Genomic DNA, 17,997 nt, shown 5'->3' with positions numbered 1-17,997 from the left:
AATACATTTTTTTCACATCAAGACTTAATGATTAATCATGTATTAAACAGGCAGTTACCTGGAGGAGAGAGCTATCAAAACCTATTTCTATTTTCCTTATGGACAAGGAGCAGCTCCTAAAATAACACAGCCCTGTAACTTTGTTTTACAAGCTCTAGAATGTATCCATAAACTGCTTTTCCTTGCAGTGCCTCATGAATTTCAAGATGGGTAGGTCTGACAGCATTCTAGAAACAGGAATATCTGAAAGAAGGCACATCTTTATACTCTAAGACTATTGAAGAAATGAACACAGACAAACCCTGTCCTTATTGTACTTCCAGAGGTGGTAGGAGCAGGCCATTGATCTAGGTCAGCCACACGGGGTAATTCAACAGAGAAGCACATAAATCTCATGGGTCACTTTGGGGCTTGAAATGACAACTTGTTGGTTAGGTCTAGAAAGGGCGCAGGCCCTTACTCACATATTGGAGGGAATTCAGCAAATGACGGAGGAAAGAGATTAAAGAACCAGAGGGCTTGATTTATGAGAGAAGCTCTAACATGTGCCTCGAGTGCTTAGATAATAGCTGAGGATGGGGGAAGGGAGGACAGCAATGCATGACCTTCTCCAGAACTCCTGTGTTCAGCCTTATGATCTCCTTGGAGAATCAAAAGAATAAACAACCAAAAGACTAAATTCTTTTTGATTAATAATCATTAAGGGACACATGACAAACACTGACTAATAGAATATATGCTACCAACTGCACTGAAGATGAAATGCCTTTAAAAGCTGAAATCAGATAGAAAGGCATGGATAGGCAAGAGCAATCCCAGAAGCCCTAGCAATCTAAGAGGAAATGCTACCAAAGCAGGAAGAACAAAAGTGGATGCAGTTCAATTTTTGTATTCAAAGTAAATGTAGTTCCATGGAACCTTGGAAATGATTTTAAAGCTTTCATTATTGATTATCAACTGTTTATTAAGTAGAAGAATACAAGGTCAGCTCAGTTCTGTAGGCATTGAAGTGACAATAAATGGGATTCTAAATAAAATGTTGAGAGATAGATAGATAGATAGATAGATAGATAGATAGAGAGATATTCTTTAGACACAAAGAGCATCTTGGAATTCCAATGATCTCATTTTCTCCTGTAAAGACTCCTGGTATTTTGGGATTGCAGATTTACAGAAGGAGGGCTAAGCTTCAAAGGGGGACTCAGTCACAAAGCTTAGCAAATTCTATCTGATGCAAAATCTACTTCTCACCCAATGAGTAACAACTAGGGAAAACGAAGACTCTCATCAAATTTTAAATGTTTGAAGAAAGTTTAGAGAGATAGATCAGCAGTTGAGACTTTTTTTGTACTGCCTACCTTCTAGAGAACCTGAGTTCAGTTCTCATCATCCGTGTAGCTTACAACATGGCCTATAGTTCTAGCTCCAGGGGATCCACACTCTTTTTGGACTCCACAGGTAACACACACACACACACACACACATACATACATACATACACACACACACACATATACACACTCACACACATACTCACACTTAGAATAAAATAAAACTTAAAAACTTTTAGAGCTTTTGCACTCAAATAAGTGTGTTCAACCTATGTCACATGATAAAAATTTTCTCTTCTATAAAGTATTTTTATATTTATTAAATGAAACTGAATAATTAGAAACACTGTATCACGGAATTTGGATTCAGGAAAGTTGCATGCAAGTCTTAGTACTGCAGTTTGCTACCCCAGAGGACCCCAAGACAATTAAGTTAATCTTCCTAAACTTGTTTATTTACTTGTTAATAAGGAACAATACCTACTGATCTCCTAACCTCAAATGTCTACATAAGATTTAAATCAAATAACATAAACCAAAAACGTTTTGTTACTGTAGAATCCCTCATAAACATGAGTGCTGTTGTTCATGGGAGTTCCACTGTATACTCCCAAAGAGAAGGTTACGCTACAGCACCTTTCACAAGTACTCCTGGTGGACTTGAACTGCCTCTAACATCTATAGCATTCCAGATCTATCATTAAATGACCGAAATTTGGTGCTATTGTGGATGGTACCTTTGCATAGTCACCAGGCAAACTACTTTCTGAGGCAGATCCCACAACTAAAACCGAAAACTATCACGATCCTCTTTAAATCGGGGATATATTCTTTTAAAAATGTTTATTTATTTTATGTATATGAGTATATCGTTGCTGTCTTCAGACACATCAGAAGAGGGCATCAGATCCTATTACAGATGGTTGTGAGTAGCCATGAGGATCTCTGGAAGAGCAGTCAGTCAGTGCTCTTAACTACTGAGCCATCTCTCCAGCCCCTAAATCAGGGATTCTTACAGTTACATCCGATGGAGAATTGTGAACTCCTCCTGGCTATACACAACAAATTTCATAGCATAATTTCTTCCATAGATAATGCTTCCTTTGCTTTCTGACATTGTCTTGCTATATAGCCCATGCTGGCCTAGAACCCCTTATCTTCCTATCCTTGTTACCCATAGTGGGGTTAAAAGCAGGCAAGATGGCCCCTAACTATCAGTCTCCTCCTATTCCCTCTCTGGCTCCTCTCTCCTCCTCTTTGTTTGTTATGTGCACATGCATGTTTCTTGGTGTACATGCATGTTTCTTGGTGCACAAGCAGAGTCCACAAGAGGCAGTGGGATCCTCTGGACTTGAAGGTACAGATGATTATAAGGTTTGGCACGAGTACTGGGAACCAATCCCTAACTCAGGTTTTCTGCAAGAGACTTAACCACTGACCCACCTTTCCAGCTCCCACTTGTTTTTTTTTTGTTTTTTGTTTTTTGTTTTTTTTTTTTTTTTGTTTAACATTTTTTTGTAGTATTATTGGTTAGGCCTGGGGTCCTTAGCATATTATATAGAGGTTGACCATCAAGCCACACTCTAACACTATAGCACTTTCATTGATAGAGGACAAATAGCCTTTGCACTCATGTTTCAATGGCAGTGGAATAAGTACAAGGAATTCTTTTCACAAAAAACACACTACTGGGTGTTCAAGAGAGGCAGAAGGTTCAAAGTGATAGATTTTAGAAACTGATGAAGGATCAGTAAATAAGATTATACATTCCACTTTACATTTCCTCCCTGACTTACAGAAACGGATGTATAGGGTCTGAGTGAATCAGGACATTAAAACAATTACCCTAAACAGTCCTGTCCCTACTGGAGCATAGCTTTGTGATACACAAGTGCTATAACTGTTAGAGAGAATGAGTGAACTTTATACAGTGCAGAAAGGGGACTGCTTTGTGCCCATCTCTAGGGAACTTGGGCCATGTTGGAAACACCATTAACGAACTTGGGATGGATGATGTCAAGTCATGTTTTCCTTGGTCCAACAACTTTGTAGGACATTGAATAATGGCTGCTTAATTTACAGAAAGGAGTTTCTTTTGCATCAAATACCAGGTTTGAAAGGGTAGATAAAGAACCACTTATCTTCAATCTGTCCATCATAGACACAGGAACAGGAAAATAGTGTTTTGGGCTGGCATAATACTATTTGCACACAAACCTTTGTTTTCATCAAGAAAAACCAAATGGAATCTTTCAAACAGCAAACCGTTATTGTTGAAAGCAAAAGGTCACACTAGATTAGTTTTATTGGGGGAAAAAAGGACAGAAGTGATAAAAAACCCTTTCTCTTTTTCTAAAACTAATTAGAGAAGCAGACGACAAGAACTTTGGTGTGGTAAACATGCTGTTCAGTGAAGCAGGCTTCCATTTAATTTCATGCTGGGTTTACTTAATTATTGTACAAAATGCAACGGCAAGGGTAGTGATTGTGTGAGGGTGAGTTTGTGCATGGGTTCATTCAGAGACACAATTTCCCTGGAAAAGCAGAACTATTTCAGTGGACGTGTCCCAGTGGGATGGAGATGACCCAGGCCACCCACATGACACCTGAGCAGGGGGTTCAGCACGCTCCTGTGTGCTCACATATGCATTCAGATGTTCTTTCAGGAGAAAACATTCAAACAATAGGCTGTGAGGGACGAATATTTTGCTATTTGAGTAGACTATGGAAAGCTCAACTCTTGATCATTTTGCTATCTTTCTTATTATCTGAAGTAAAATTGACTGAGATAATAGCTCATCTACGTCCTTACTGTTTCTGCCTGGGTTTTAGTGTTTTTTATCTGCAGCAGGAAGGTGATCCGTTACTATGTATTCAGTAGGTTTTAGAAGCCAATGTAGTCCCAAGGTGGTGGTAATCCAGATCCATTTATAAATCAGATTTAACCACACCTATGAAATGGCCCTGTGGATATAAGATGAACTGAATACCCAAAGACCATGTAGAAGGCCGGATGCTGTGCCTTGCATCTATAATCCCGTGACAGGGAGGCAGAGGTAAGAGAACTGCTTAGAAACTTATGGACCATCTAGCCTGGAGTGGTGGTAGAAACAATAAGGCAGAAACACTAAGAGTCTGCCTCGCTGTGAAATGTGGTCAAGAACCCATGGTCAGGGAGCGGTTAGTTTCCATGGAGGCAAACCCACTACTATTATTTTGCTAAATAGGAACAAAATCAAACTGTCCTCTAAATTCTTATCACTGTGTTTGTAGATTAGCTTGGCCTTCAGACTTTCTTATGGGACGTTGCGCATTGCATGGTGGTTAATACAGAAACCCAGACCTGGCCAAAGTGCAGAAAATCAGTGTTAGCAGAGTGCTAAGCCTGTAATGGATCATTCACATCACCCTTTCCCTCAAGGCTCAGGGCAGAAGGGTGGGGACAAGCAGTGCAAAGCTGTGTCTTCACTCCACACAGTTCATGTTCTAACTCTTCACTCAGGAGCCCACAGCTGTCTGCACAGAACCTGTACCCGAACTCCCACCCCAGCCAAGGAGTTGTTGCCGCGTATGGGAATTTTGAAGACAGCTGACTTTAGCTTTTTTTTTTTTTTTTTTTTTAAAGAGTGTGGTCTCTGGTAAGTCAACTACAAATGCATTCCAGTGATGGCCCAGGTCTATGGAGGTAATAAGGGAGATGCAAATTGCGTTTGGGAAGAGTTACAAGGAAGTGTGGGGAGTGAAAACGTACATACCACATGTCTATGAAATTCTCAAAGAATATCTATCTGTATTTTGATCGATCAATTGATAGATAGGGAGAGGGAGGAGAGAAAAAGAGAGATAGAGAGAGACATAGAAACAAGGAACAAGAAAAAAAAAACAACTCTGAAAAGTTGACCTCTGGTCTCCAAATATTTGCCATGGTATGCCTGCCCCTCCCCTGCAACTGGCTACTCGCAGATATAAAACTTCACATGCTACAAGGAAACACGAAACTGCAACTGATGCATTTATCGTCACAGCCCTTACTGTTTGTCTCTCAAGGTGAATCCCACGAGGGAATGTATGCCATCACATTATCTGACAGCATCGCTGGGAGCCTGTTTGATAGATTTATGCTCAGCATTTGTTACTTTTTAATGAATACACAGGGAAGGGGTCTTAACTGCTTCATTAAAAAGCAGTGGATAACTACACGTATCTTTTAGTCTTCTGCCAAACAGATTTGTTTTCAGAGCTTTGATATTTGCTGATGTAGAATGAGATACACTGAGCACATACAATGCCTCTATTCACACAGCTGAGAAGCCAACGGAGGAGTTCAAGTTCATTTAAGAGAATATTTTAAGTAACTCTTACCTTAATTTCCACGACATTTTCATTGCCCATTGAGATCATTACTGGCTTTTCAAAAGGCTTAAACACAGGATTATGTACATAAGTGAGATCAAAGTGTTTGGAAAGGATCCCGTCTAGCAGGAAGAAGGCTTTGGTCTTTAGGGGGAGTTGCAGGTCCAGCTGTTGCAGGGAGGGAGTGGTGCAGCAGATGATCTCTGAATTTGAGCGATGCTGACACGTCTGCAGAAGACAGAGTTCCCACCGTCAGCAGGACATGGACAGCTTCTATCCGACTTAGCAATTTCATAACTTCAGAATCAACTCAGAACACATCAGTTGTCAAACATGTTCTGCATTTGACTTCCTAACATGAAGAACACATTTTTGGGAAGCAGAGTGGAGGTAAAAGTTTCCAGATAACTGAGCTTCACGTGCTGTGAACGAGCTGTGATGCTGTAGTGGCACCTGGCTCTTCCCTTCATCATGTGACTTTCCTTAGAGCAACAAGGCACTTTCCTGGTGGAACCGCCTCTCATTTTGTAAAGCAGCTTTGGGCCAACAGGGGCTGGACCTTGGGAATTCGGAAACCTTTGATTCAGATCCCACTTTTAAGATTTAAGAACCGAGGTAAAGGCATCACTCACAAACTCAGTTTCCTCACTTAGTAAATAAGATTTAAGTGCTCTTCTCGGTGTGGGATGTTTCATGACACATTTTATAACTTGCAAAGCACCACAGCTGACAATGGACAGGCACTCTATTAGTGTATTTACTGGTAAGAGTTTGTTCCAAAATACAAAGTCAGTCTCATCTAATGCTCCCTACATTCCTACAGGAAGATGTCATGTTGTCCTTTTTTTTTAGGTGTGTGGGGAACAGGTTTCTTTGTATAGCCCTTGCTGACCTGGAACTCACTGTTGACCAGAGTCTGGTCACACATCTGATGGATGGAGTAGGGTGTTAGTTACCAAGGCACTAAACATCAATGTTCACTATCATCACGGTTGGGCCTTGCTTCTGTTTGGCTCTGTAGCGTCTCTAAATAATGCTGTCCGTGCTACAAAGGCTCTGCTGTTATTATTTTATATCCTTTCATCTCTCATTTCAAATCTTCCTCTTTGAAATTCTGATTTATGGAATTTTGGAAAATGCAGTTTCCTCTTGATTGTACTTGACTAAAACCAGCCACACAAAGTGGTATATTTAAAGTCAAAGGGCTGTGTTTCTCCCCCAAGGAAAAGACAAACAGGCAACAACATCCCTTAGATTTCCTTTTCTTTGACAAGTATAGTTGGAGATAAAACAATTACTTATGCTCACAATAGTAAAAGGCCTCAGGATATACAGAAAAAGCACAGAATTTACTGTGCGATATTTTCTTCTTAATAATGTTAAAACAGTCTGTATTTAAAAATGTATGTTGGAACCAGATAAAACAGAGATACTACATGGATAAAATATATTGCAATATTTAGTTTTATATCAAGTATAATGTCATAGCCCTGAGAGCTATTTAGTCCTATGATCTTGTAAAACGGAAATGAAAGATTTCATTGCTACCATAATAATTCTCTGTATAATAATAAGATCCTAGGAACCACAAAACAATCTGGGACACAACAGGCAATAACACATTAATCTACATTTTGTTAAATTAATTATTTCTATATTTTAATGCACTGAGTTCATTGGAATTAAAAAATTATTGCGGCTGGATATATATCTACATCAGACCTGATCATCAATTTTTATTTGTGAAATAATAAATGTGTTCGCTTTATCTTGGCCAACTTTAAACTCTATAAGCCACAGGGAACAGGGAGGAGTTTAGAAATGACAGTAAATTAAGAAACAGTGAAAAAGTAAATAGCAAAATATCCCTTAAATTTCTCACTTCAGTCTAATACTAATGCATATAGTTATAGTATGCTGCATTTTTAACTCAAACAAGAGGCGTTTGTATTTCCAGATATATAGACCATTAGGACTTAAAAAAAATTCTACCACTGTTTGAGTCTTTCTTAGGGTATGCCTCTCTTATATCTGACACTGAAGGTTTCAAGCAAGCATTTAATATGTCATCTTTGGGTAAAGGAGATGAAAGCAAGCTCAATCATTATTTTAATAATGGAGGCTTGGTCTTCAGTAAACGAATCATTTCCTAGACCAAACTTTAAAAAGTCACATGCCAACACCAAAGAGCGTTACTGTTATTTTTATTTGGTTAAGGTAAAATTGTATCTTGATTGTGGAGAAGTGACGTCTCCTAAATTAATAGCAGTGGCATTCTAACTTCGTTTGTGGCCATGCATGGGGATTGGCTTCAAGGTCCTTAACTTCATGCTGTGATTCCCTGGAGCATCGTCTCTTGGAAATATGATAAAAATCTAATAACACTTGTTAGAGGTGATGCAATGTGGGTGACTGAGAGGGTCAAGAGGAATCTCATTTGAGATGACCTTAGTATTTGGTGATTTGGCTTGACATTTTTAGTCCCAGATTGCTTTCTGTAATTAAGGACCAGAGTGGCTTTAGTCCTTAAGAAATATTGGATCGGGGAATTTCAAAGAAAGTGCTATAATTCAATCTACTACTTGCCCAATTGAGCCTGAGAGAGAGAGAGAGAGAGAGAGAGAGAGAGAGAGAGAGAGAGAGCACTTAGAGCCTTAACTCTAAGTTGAGTGCATATGTCCAACTGATGTGTGGCATTTCACAGCAGAAAAACACTGCCACAAAGCACACACCTTTCTGAGGTTTAGATTTAGATTATTGGTGTTTGTTTGTTTTGTTTTGTTTTTGAAATAGTCTATTTAGTGCCAGTCTGGTCTGGAACTTGCTATACAGCGGTGGCCAATCCTAGACTCTTGATCCTCCTGTCTCCATCTTCTAGATGCTATTATTACAGACTCGCATGCTAAGCCTCATGTAAAATTGTTACAGCAACAGATGGATCCATCATCAATGTTAAGGTTAAATATTGGTTGAGCTTCCAAATAAAAAACGTAGAGAAATGAAAAATACTATTGACATACTTGATAGTAGTACTTTATTAGCATCCCCTGTCAGCTAAGAAAGAAACAAGGACCGAGGTAAGAAAATGCAAGGAAAAGGTTTTAGATCCATAGTCTGAGGAGTGGGGTGGGTGCTGTGTTTTGTATTATTATTATTTTAATCAAGGTGTGTAATAGTTTAAAATTTCCTAATTTCATTAGACAAAATCATCTTTGATTATACATGTATTACAAGAAATACATCTATCTATAATATCTGTACATATAATGTTTTTGTATGTATTATATAGACCTATCTGGCTTATTGGCATCATGTAGAATATATTTGAAGAAAAGAAAAATATATAATTATGATTAAAACATAGTATGTATGCATTTCATTCATAAAAGGCCTATCATGTTTCAGCCACTTGAGAAACTTATCTGGGGCTGTGCTAATTAGGTTTGCACTGCTGTGACAAAGCTCCAGGACCAAGATCAACTTGAGAGGACAGAGTTTATTTCATCTCACAACTCTCAAATCACACTCCATCACTGAGGAGCATCAGGACAGGAACTCAAGGAGGGAATGGGGAAGCAGGAACTGCAGGAAGGAGCATAGAGGAATTCTGCGTACTGGCTTCTCCTCCAGGCTCCTGTTAAACTACCTTTTCTATCTCTCCCAAGACCTAGGGAGGCATCACTCATAGTGGACAGGTCCTTCCAACACCAATAATAAAAAAATGTCCCCAGAGACTTGCCTGCAGGCAAGTCTGAGGGAGGTACTTTCTCAGTGGCGATTCCTCTTCCCAGATGACTCTTGGCTTGTGACAAGTTTGTTTGTATACAAATAAGTCTGAAAACTGCTTCACTGGTGTATAAACATGTGCATGTATGTATGCATGCTTACAATGTCAGCCCGAGATTCTACTGTTGAATAAAAGTACCATTTGACCTCTGCTGCAGGTTAGTAGACAAAGCCAAAACGTCCCTGTGCCCTGAAAGGCTGGCTGGCGTACAGGCACAGTTCTGGGCAGAATGGCCACACTAGGACTTACCACTGTGTAGTTCACGCCCACTTCATGCACAATTATTACCAGCTTTGGGACGCTAACCGAGTTCAGGTTCTTTCCAATACCCGTTATTGTGCTTCCACCACTGGTAAAAATAAAATAGAAAATGAATATTCAGAGGTTTTCCACCAACTGTGCAGAGGCTCCTTCTCACTTTCAGTCTTATACTTATTATACTCTTATAATTTTACAGGACTCGCTAGGGGTAACTCTCCTTTGGAAATTTGAGAATATGTAAAGAAAATTATATTTCATTAGCTGTAGAAATGGTTTATTTTTTTATTTTTTTTACCAACTAAATGTGGAAAAGAAATTTTTTTCTTCCTGAAAAATACAAAGAAAAACATCTATGACCATCATCGGTGGACTGATGGAGTAAGCGGCAACCGGAGAGGCTCAATTGAGTTCAACAAGATGCTGAAAACAGAGACTGGTTCAGGGAAGAATTTATGTATGTTTAAAGCGATCCCAAAACACAAAGGCAGGAGAAGGAAAAGGTGATTCTGCTGCTGTGACCTGCAGCTCAGCAGAGAACCGACACAGATGCAAACATACTATATATGACATAGGTGCATATATACTATGGCACCAGGTTGAATTGTTTTTCTCTAAGAGTTGAAAAAATAACAGGAAATGAATAATAAGAAGAACTCTTCTTGGTAGGAAGTACCATCAATAAAGTCAGACCGTCCCCAGGACCTACATGCAATTTTCTGCTGAATTGGAAAGGCGCCTTCAAAAGAAACACAGCAGCGTTTAAACGAGGGATAAAAATGTGATGCCCCTTGGGTGTTGCTCAGCCAAGTCCTCCCTCTGTTCTTGCTTTTCCTCTACCTGTCAGAAGCTTTTACTTACCTAATAAAAGATTTGGTCGGGTGGATCTCATAGACAACGGGGTCCTCCTGGTAACTGAAGCCACTCACCACACGGTTAGCCAGGTCGATTTTCAATTTCACGGGGAACTCAGCAGAGATAGATTGGGCTGGGGTGTAGCATTCAAGAATACTATCTGACACACTGAATAACAAACAAACAAACAAGCAAAGGACCAGAAAGAAGGGACGGAAAAAAAATATGGAGCAGACATTAGTTATTAGTGATAAACAACACTCCAAAATTCAAATCTGTAAGTTAAAAAATATAACTCGGTGGAATTTCCTGATGTGGCCTAGGAGAAAAGCTCTTCCCAGGGTAGTTTGTTTACATCCAACTAAATCCCACACTTCTCCCTGTTGAAAGGCCATTTGTGACTTCAAAACATTTGTCGGTTCAAGCAAGCTTCAAAGTACATTTTGTACTTGAATAACCTTAGCCCCTTCAACTCTAAGAAGGAAAGACATGACTACCTTTCAGGTCTAACCTCATCCATTCCGTCCCTCCACATATCTTCTTCATCTTTGAATCTTTATAGAAATGCTTATTTTGATGTACAGCCAATGACCAGAGCTATAAGTTCACTGTATAGCTTGGATAAGACTCACCGCAATAAAGGCTGGACAGCAAGACAAAGCTCAGAATGGGGATTAACGGATTAAAAGGGAAGGATGGAAAAATCAGCCAAAGGAAGCAAAAGGATTTTGGAAGGAGAGAATCATCAGCGGAAAAAAAATCATAAAAAACATCTTTATTATTTTGAGCAAATGCAAAGGAACTTGACTTTGGCGTATTAGGTACAGATATTAATAAAATTAAATATTTACAATACCTTTTTAAAGTACACGTTTTCCCTCCAATTGAAATGTGTCTAGAATTGCCACTGTTGAGGTATTTTCCAGTTAAAGTGAGTAAGGTGCCTCCAGCCTGAGGACCATGTCTCGGAGAAATACTTGTTATGATAGGATCCTGAAGCAAAACCAAAGAGGGACTGCTTAGTTCTAGCCTTTAAGCCTATGAACTAAAAACCAAATATCCTAGGTCGTGAACAAAAGCACTGCTTGAACTTACTACATAGGAAAATGCACTGTACTGTGCTGTCTCTCGACTGCTTGAGATAATTACAGACACATTGAAGTGCTCACTCATCGCGGGACCAACTGTGCACTTCAACCTGAAAAAAAAAAAAGGGCAGAGCTTACTATGTTTCAAATCCACATGCATTTTCTGATTTTCTGGTTTGGCGGCTCATTGTGATGAGACGTTAACCCCCAGATTGTGAGCTCATGACTCCAAACCACAAGCTCAGTTTCATGGACGCACTAAGACTGAACAATCATGTCATTCTATTTTTTGAATGGTTATGCCATTCAACACTTTATACTGACCGCTGTAGGAACCTTCATGTCACCAACACAGACTCACCAGCTAAGAAGTGGCTGATCACCTAACCCATCAAGTTATGTGCTTGTTTTTTTGGCACATGCAATGTAATGTCTGCTCTGTCAACAGCCTATGAAGTGATGTGCCCACTAGAAATAAGCCAGCTCTCTTCCTCAATTTATGCCAACAACTCTATTTCTATGACTGTGGTGGTCACAAATTTATTTAAACCACTTAAAGGATAATGCAACTGTGACCGTTTTTCCGTAGAATTATTATTGCTGTCATGTTGAGGAAACAAGTATGCACGTAGAAGCCGGAAGCCAAGCTCGGGTGTTATTTCTCAGGGGCTATCTACCTGGTTTTGAGATGAGCTCTCTCTCTGGGACCTGGAGACGCCTGATTAGGCTAGACTGGCCATCCAGAAAGCCCCAGGAGTCTTCCTGCCTCTGCATCCTCAGTGCTGGATTACCAGGGAGCATCGCCACACTCAACCTTTTATTTGGGTGTGGGGTATTGAACTTTGGTCCTTTATACTTGATTGACAAGCACATTAGCAACCCAGGCATCTCCAATGATGCCATTTTATCAATAATCTTATATAGTTTAACACACACACACACACACACACACACAAGTTTAAATAAAATCTGTCTTTACTAAGTTACTTCTAAAAAGAGTTAATGAATTGTCTTTTTTCTTTATAGATCTTAAATCACATTGTAATAATTAAGAGTTTTGAAGAACAAGGTATGTTTCTAGAGTGAAACTGCTTTTGTCTTTGGCTGAACAAGCTTGATATTAATTGGTTTTGGTTATTATATTAGGTCTTTTATGATGACCCTAGAATGAAATCTGTATTAGATATATTTACTTTGTAAAACAGATTCAACCCTAATGATTCAACTGTTAAAACTTTGGTTGTTGCTACTGCACTATAACAAGTAATCTCTGGGTTACCTGGTTACTGCGGCATTTAGGGATTTTAGAGGGCATATGTAGAATACAGGAGAATAAGGTCTTGATTAGAGAGCAGTAACTCTGATCTCTGGCTCAGCTTAGGTAGTTGTACCCCAGTTCTCTTAACATTAGGCAAGAATGGAACTGACACCTCCTAAGATTTGGGGTATACCCAGATGTCAGAGTACCAATGAATATGACCTGAATCTAAAAAGTTCCTCTAAAAAGTCTTAAAACTGATTTGATCGATAGCTTCACCACTCTTCACCCAGCTGTTTAGTGGCGTTCAGGAGAGGCCCTTGGGAGCAATGTTTGAAGTCTGAAGAGGAAGGGCCAGTCTTTCAAATTGCACAGGCAATTTCTGCAGAGTTTTTACTTTAGTAAAACTCCTAGATGCTGGCCTAGCAGGATGGAGGAGCAGTCACCACACAAGCCTAATGGTCCGAGTTTGAGCCCTGGAACCTACATTGGTAGGAGGTAACCGAATTCCCGAAGTTGTCTTCTGACTTCCACACACAATGCTACACATGCAACTGCAGCCACAGTTCCCCACCAAATGCCCTAAACCACAGTAATAAATGCAAATACTAAACTCCAACCCTGAGTAAAGATTAAATCAAGTGAACAAGTCTAAAAACACCTCATGGTCACTGAGTTGTTCTAAGCCATGTCACCTTTGTCTTTCTCCCAGTCTGTTAATACAATGAGATTACAAGAAGAAAACCAAATGCATCTTTGAATGCTATGACAGGTCGAGACCCTTGTGAATTCCTGGATAAGCATGTTAAACAATTTTTTTCTTTTTGAAAATCCAATTAAAGTACGCAGCCTATCTTCCAAGGCCAGCCCAGCAAAGCCACCACGCTCCTTACGTGTTTGTCGTGCTCTCGCTTAAGGTCAAGGTACAGCTCTCGTTGCCAAGCAGAACTTTGGTTTTCCTCAAATCGAATTTATTATTCTTCTTGAATCCAAAGTCCCAGCCACATATGGTCAGCACTGTTCCTCCTTCAAGGGGTGCACTTGTGGGGAACACCTACAACGGTAAATCCAGTAGAATGTGATCATCTTTTGTATTACAGAGACCAAGCAAATTATCTACTACTTTTTAATATTTATTTTTATTTTGAAAAATGTACATGCATGTGTTTTGTGTGTGGGTTTGTACATGTGAGCAGAGTGGCTATGGAAGATGAAAGAAGGCATTTCCTCCCCCGACCCTGACATTACAGCTGTAACGTGGGTACTGGGTGCTATCTCAGGGGCTCTGTGGAGAACCTCTCCCAGTCTCTGAACAAAGTAATTAATGTCTACCAATTTGTCTTTCTTAATAAGAATTTTAGTTGCTTTTTAAATATGGTGAAACTTTGATCCAGAACCTACATGAAATTATGTAAACATTTAATACAAACAACACTGTATTTCTACTGGCAGAAATCTAAACTGAGAGATCCTCAAGTCAGCATTGTAGTAGTTTTTCTAATTCTACTTATTAGCACTATTTTATCTCATTTTGAAGATGTTTTCCCCCAGTGAATAACAGGCCCATTTTCGTTGTTTTAAAAGTGACCCCTGGAGTTACTCTAAGAAGGTGGCAGTCATCATATACCGAAACACTAGGCCTTTAGGATGACTGACCGAAACACTAGGCCTTTAGGATGACTGTTCCTAGGCTGAAATTATTTAGGCAAAACACACTTCCAAGCTAAAAATAAGCTTCTCCCGGGGAGCCATGTGACAATTGAGAAAGGAAATGCTCTTTTGGGGGGACATATTGTAAATTGTACTGTAAAGTACAATGGTGGGAAAAAAGAAGTATGACGATCAGGGCAACTCAGAACCAGCCGAGGCGCTTACTGACAAGCCTGGCCCACGCCACTCTTACCGTTGTGAAGAACTTTCAGGAGAACTTAAGCTTGCAAACATTCCCATCCTTCCTGAGCAAATAATTACAAACCAACGTCTTAACTCACCCTTGTTGCCAAACCCCTCAAAAGTCTCAGCTTAGTGCTTTTGTAATCACCTTTTTTACCCATAAAAATCCATTACACAGTTGTGCCTTTCATGAAAACTCACCTCATCTATGTCTAGCCAAATGAGGACTGCTGGGGGTGGGGTGGGAATCTGTTTTTTGTGATATTGCCTGATTCAGCAGAAGAGAAGAAGGAATCACTGCCAGGACTCTTTAGGCCAAGCTGACACCCGGCTACTGCTCACTGTAAGGAGGTTTCCCCCTTCCAAAACAGCTGCCCAAGCTGATGTGGGTCGGATCCTTCTGCCTCCAGCCCTTTCCCTGTTCCACGTCAAAACTGAAGCCTGTCACTCAGTACACATCATCATTGCTTCCAATGAAATGGCAAACAGACTTGGCAATTGCTGAGATAGCCAGCATTGTCTAGTAGCTGTGACTACAAGTGACAAGTGACCACTGTGACAAGTGGCTATAAAACCTGTGCCACCCGCCAACCCCTGCCTCCCCTGAGTTAGAAACGTTGGCTCTGTTTAGCATTCTCTGAGCTGAATGCTGTCCCAGTGGCTTATGAAGGAACTGTCCCTCTTCCAGGGGAAAAGGAAGGAAGCTGTCGTAGACCACACACCCTTGTACAGCCTCAACAATGGGCTGGCAAACTCGGAGTTATCCTGAAGTGCAGAGTGACTCTCCAGGCAGGAAATGAGTGTCCTGTACTGAGCCCCAGAAGCCGGGTCTCCCACCTGTCTGGCTGGGGAGATACCACCACAAAGTAGTTCGTATGCTTTCACAGGTGAAAGATCACATTACTGCTGGGCTCATTCCATTAAGATGTTAGGATTATGTTAGTGCACCCCATCAAAATAAAATATGAGAAAGCATTAAAAAAAAAACATCGAATATTACATTTAGCACTGAAGCCACTTTCTGATTTAGCAGAAAAAATAAAGTCATAAATATGCTGATGGCCATGTCCTGCCTGGTCTGCTGCTGCTCCTTATCTGGGAATCTGACCAATGATACAGTTCTATTGTGTCTCTGAGACTGTCTTCGGTTCTATAATGTATGAAGATTCTCCCACTCCGATACATTCAGACTATACTGGGAAAATACCCCTCCTTTTCTTTTGACATTCCTCATTGCTCTTGAAGTTTGAGGTCAGAGGACACATTTGAAACAATGAATTGGGTTTAAAATCCTGAAATCATACATATCTGAAACTGCAAAGTATCTCAGCTACTGAATAGCATGAGATACCTTGAGAATCAGGTTAAGGTGTATGTATCAGAAAGTGAAATTCTATACATTGTCTGGATTTGTGCATGTAGTTGAAGGCAGAAAAAGAAAGGGGGGAAATTTATCTTTTTTTTTCCAGTAAGAATGCCCAATGTCACGGTCTAGTATGGCATGAAATCTTCCTAACAGCTATGGACAGAGGGGGGGTTGGTGTGTAGGTTTATAGACTCAGCTGTGCTATTGCTACTTTCCTTCTGCTATAAAACCTACACCTTATTGACGTGTGCACGATACACCAAAACCTTTTAAAATCACCAACTGCAGATGGCTGGACTTTGGAAAGATGAAGGAAGGGGAAGACTTGCATGAGAAACTATGCTGTTCCGGAAAACTCTAAGCTATGTGCTCGGTTGTCAGCTATTTTTAACAAGGCTTTGATGATTAATAAAGAGAGCCATGAGGGTCAAGATGAATGCTCCTTATGGTCAGTTTTATCAGTATCCTTTCTTAAACAGCAATGTGGATTATTTTGAAAAGAAAGTGTTGTGATTTAATTGTGTGAGCCTGTGCATACACAGACACACACAGACACACACAGACACACACAGACACAGACACACACAGACACACACATACACATACACACACACACACACACACACACTCAGTATAGGTATCAGAGTCAGTAAAGAGTATAAGTTTCTGGCATCTGAAATTGCCAGGGGTATTTATTTATTTATTTATTTAATCGATATATTTTTTATTTACATTTCAAATGATTTCCCCTTTTCTGGCTCCCCACTCCCCGAAGTCCCATAATCCCTCTTCCCTCCCCCTATTCCCCCATCCACCCCTTCCCCCTTCCCTGTTCTGGTATCCCCTATACTGCTGCACTGAGTCTTTTCAGAGCCAAGGCTATTTATTTAGTATCCAGTTGCACTCGAGTTTTATAAGCAGAGTGAACAACATGCTACCGACCCAGAGCTGCTTTCCCACTGTTTTCAGTTCATTCTCTGGCTGACCAAGCCAAGGCTTGATAATTATGTCACACCTAGCAGAAAATAGTTTCACTGAAAGCCCAGTCACCCACTGCAAATCTTCCTCGAAACCATAACTAAATGGAAGCAGCCATGCACTCCAGTCTGGTTTCCACACTGCTTCTTTGTTTACTTGGAGGGAACCAGGTGACCAAGCCCTTAAACTTGGATCTTTCACAGGTACCGTTTACAAAAGTGCAACTATTCTACATGTAGACAAAAAAGTTAATACTGGGGCCTCACCTGGGAAATCTTTTTCAAGCAAAACATACAGGGGCCAAGACATTTTAAAAAAATGGCCTCAGATTTCCTAGAGTCAAACCAAACTTTATAGAAATAAAGCAACAGTTTGAATATGGCTGAATTGTCATGGACCCCACCTCTGCCAGGAGTTAGGTTCCTCAACAGTGGGCCGCTCTAGTCTCATCTTGAACTATATGTCTTGCCATATGATCAGTAAGTATTTTCAGAGTGAATAAAGCCATACGATATGGCTTAGAGAGGTGTAGATGCCAGTATAGCTATTCTCTGTGCCCTTATTTCATGATCAAGTACATTGAGGTAAGATTTAGAGGCACTCACAGGTGAACCTGGTGACTGACCTCTATGTTTGAGCCTCTTTGGTCCACATGATTCAATAAAGATAGGTATCAGGTTCATGGCATACATTTATGGAGTTGGAAGCTTCAGTTGGGGCACCTGGCCTAGAGCAGGCAATGAGGAATGAGTGTGGGTGCTTCCAGAGGGAACAGATCTGGACTGGGGGCAGTACTTGTCAGCTCTGACCTCACTGTGTTGCATACATGG

The 17,997-nt window shown here is 40.2% G+C and overlaps 1 protein-coding gene across 5 annotated transcripts in view; it reads right to left on the bottom strand.

Moving 5' to 3' along the window:
* The window catches only part of Met (MET proto-oncogene, receptor tyrosine kinase), a 107,410-nt gene that overhangs the window by 26,814 nt on the left and 62,599 nt on the right, over positions 1–17,997 (bottom strand). For all 5 annotated transcript variants that reach the window (XM_052173266.1, XM_052173264.1, XM_052173263.1 and 2 more), the window contains exons 7-12: positions 13,824–13,984; positions 11,680–11,782; positions 11,441–11,577; positions 10,591–10,752; positions 9,721–9,820; positions 5,694–5,912 (exon numbers count right to left, since the gene is read on the bottom strand). In XM_052173266.1, the coding sequence (XP_052029226.1) occupies positions 5,694–5,912; positions 9,721–9,820; positions 10,591–10,752; positions 11,441–11,577; positions 11,680–11,782; positions 13,824–13,984 (882 nt within the window). The remainder of the gene's footprint in view (positions 1–5,693; positions 5,913–9,720; positions 9,821–10,590; positions 10,753–11,440; positions 11,578–11,679; positions 11,783–13,823; positions 13,985–17,997) is intronic.

This window comes from Apodemus sylvaticus, chromosome 2 (genome assembly GCF_947179515.1).
Source record: "Apodemus sylvaticus chromosome 2, mApoSyl1.1, whole genome shotgun sequence".
Lineage (NCBI taxonomy): Eukaryota > Metazoa > Chordata > Mammalia > Rodentia > Muridae > Apodemus > Apodemus sylvaticus.
This window is presented reverse-complemented; position numbering and strand designations above follow the sequence as displayed.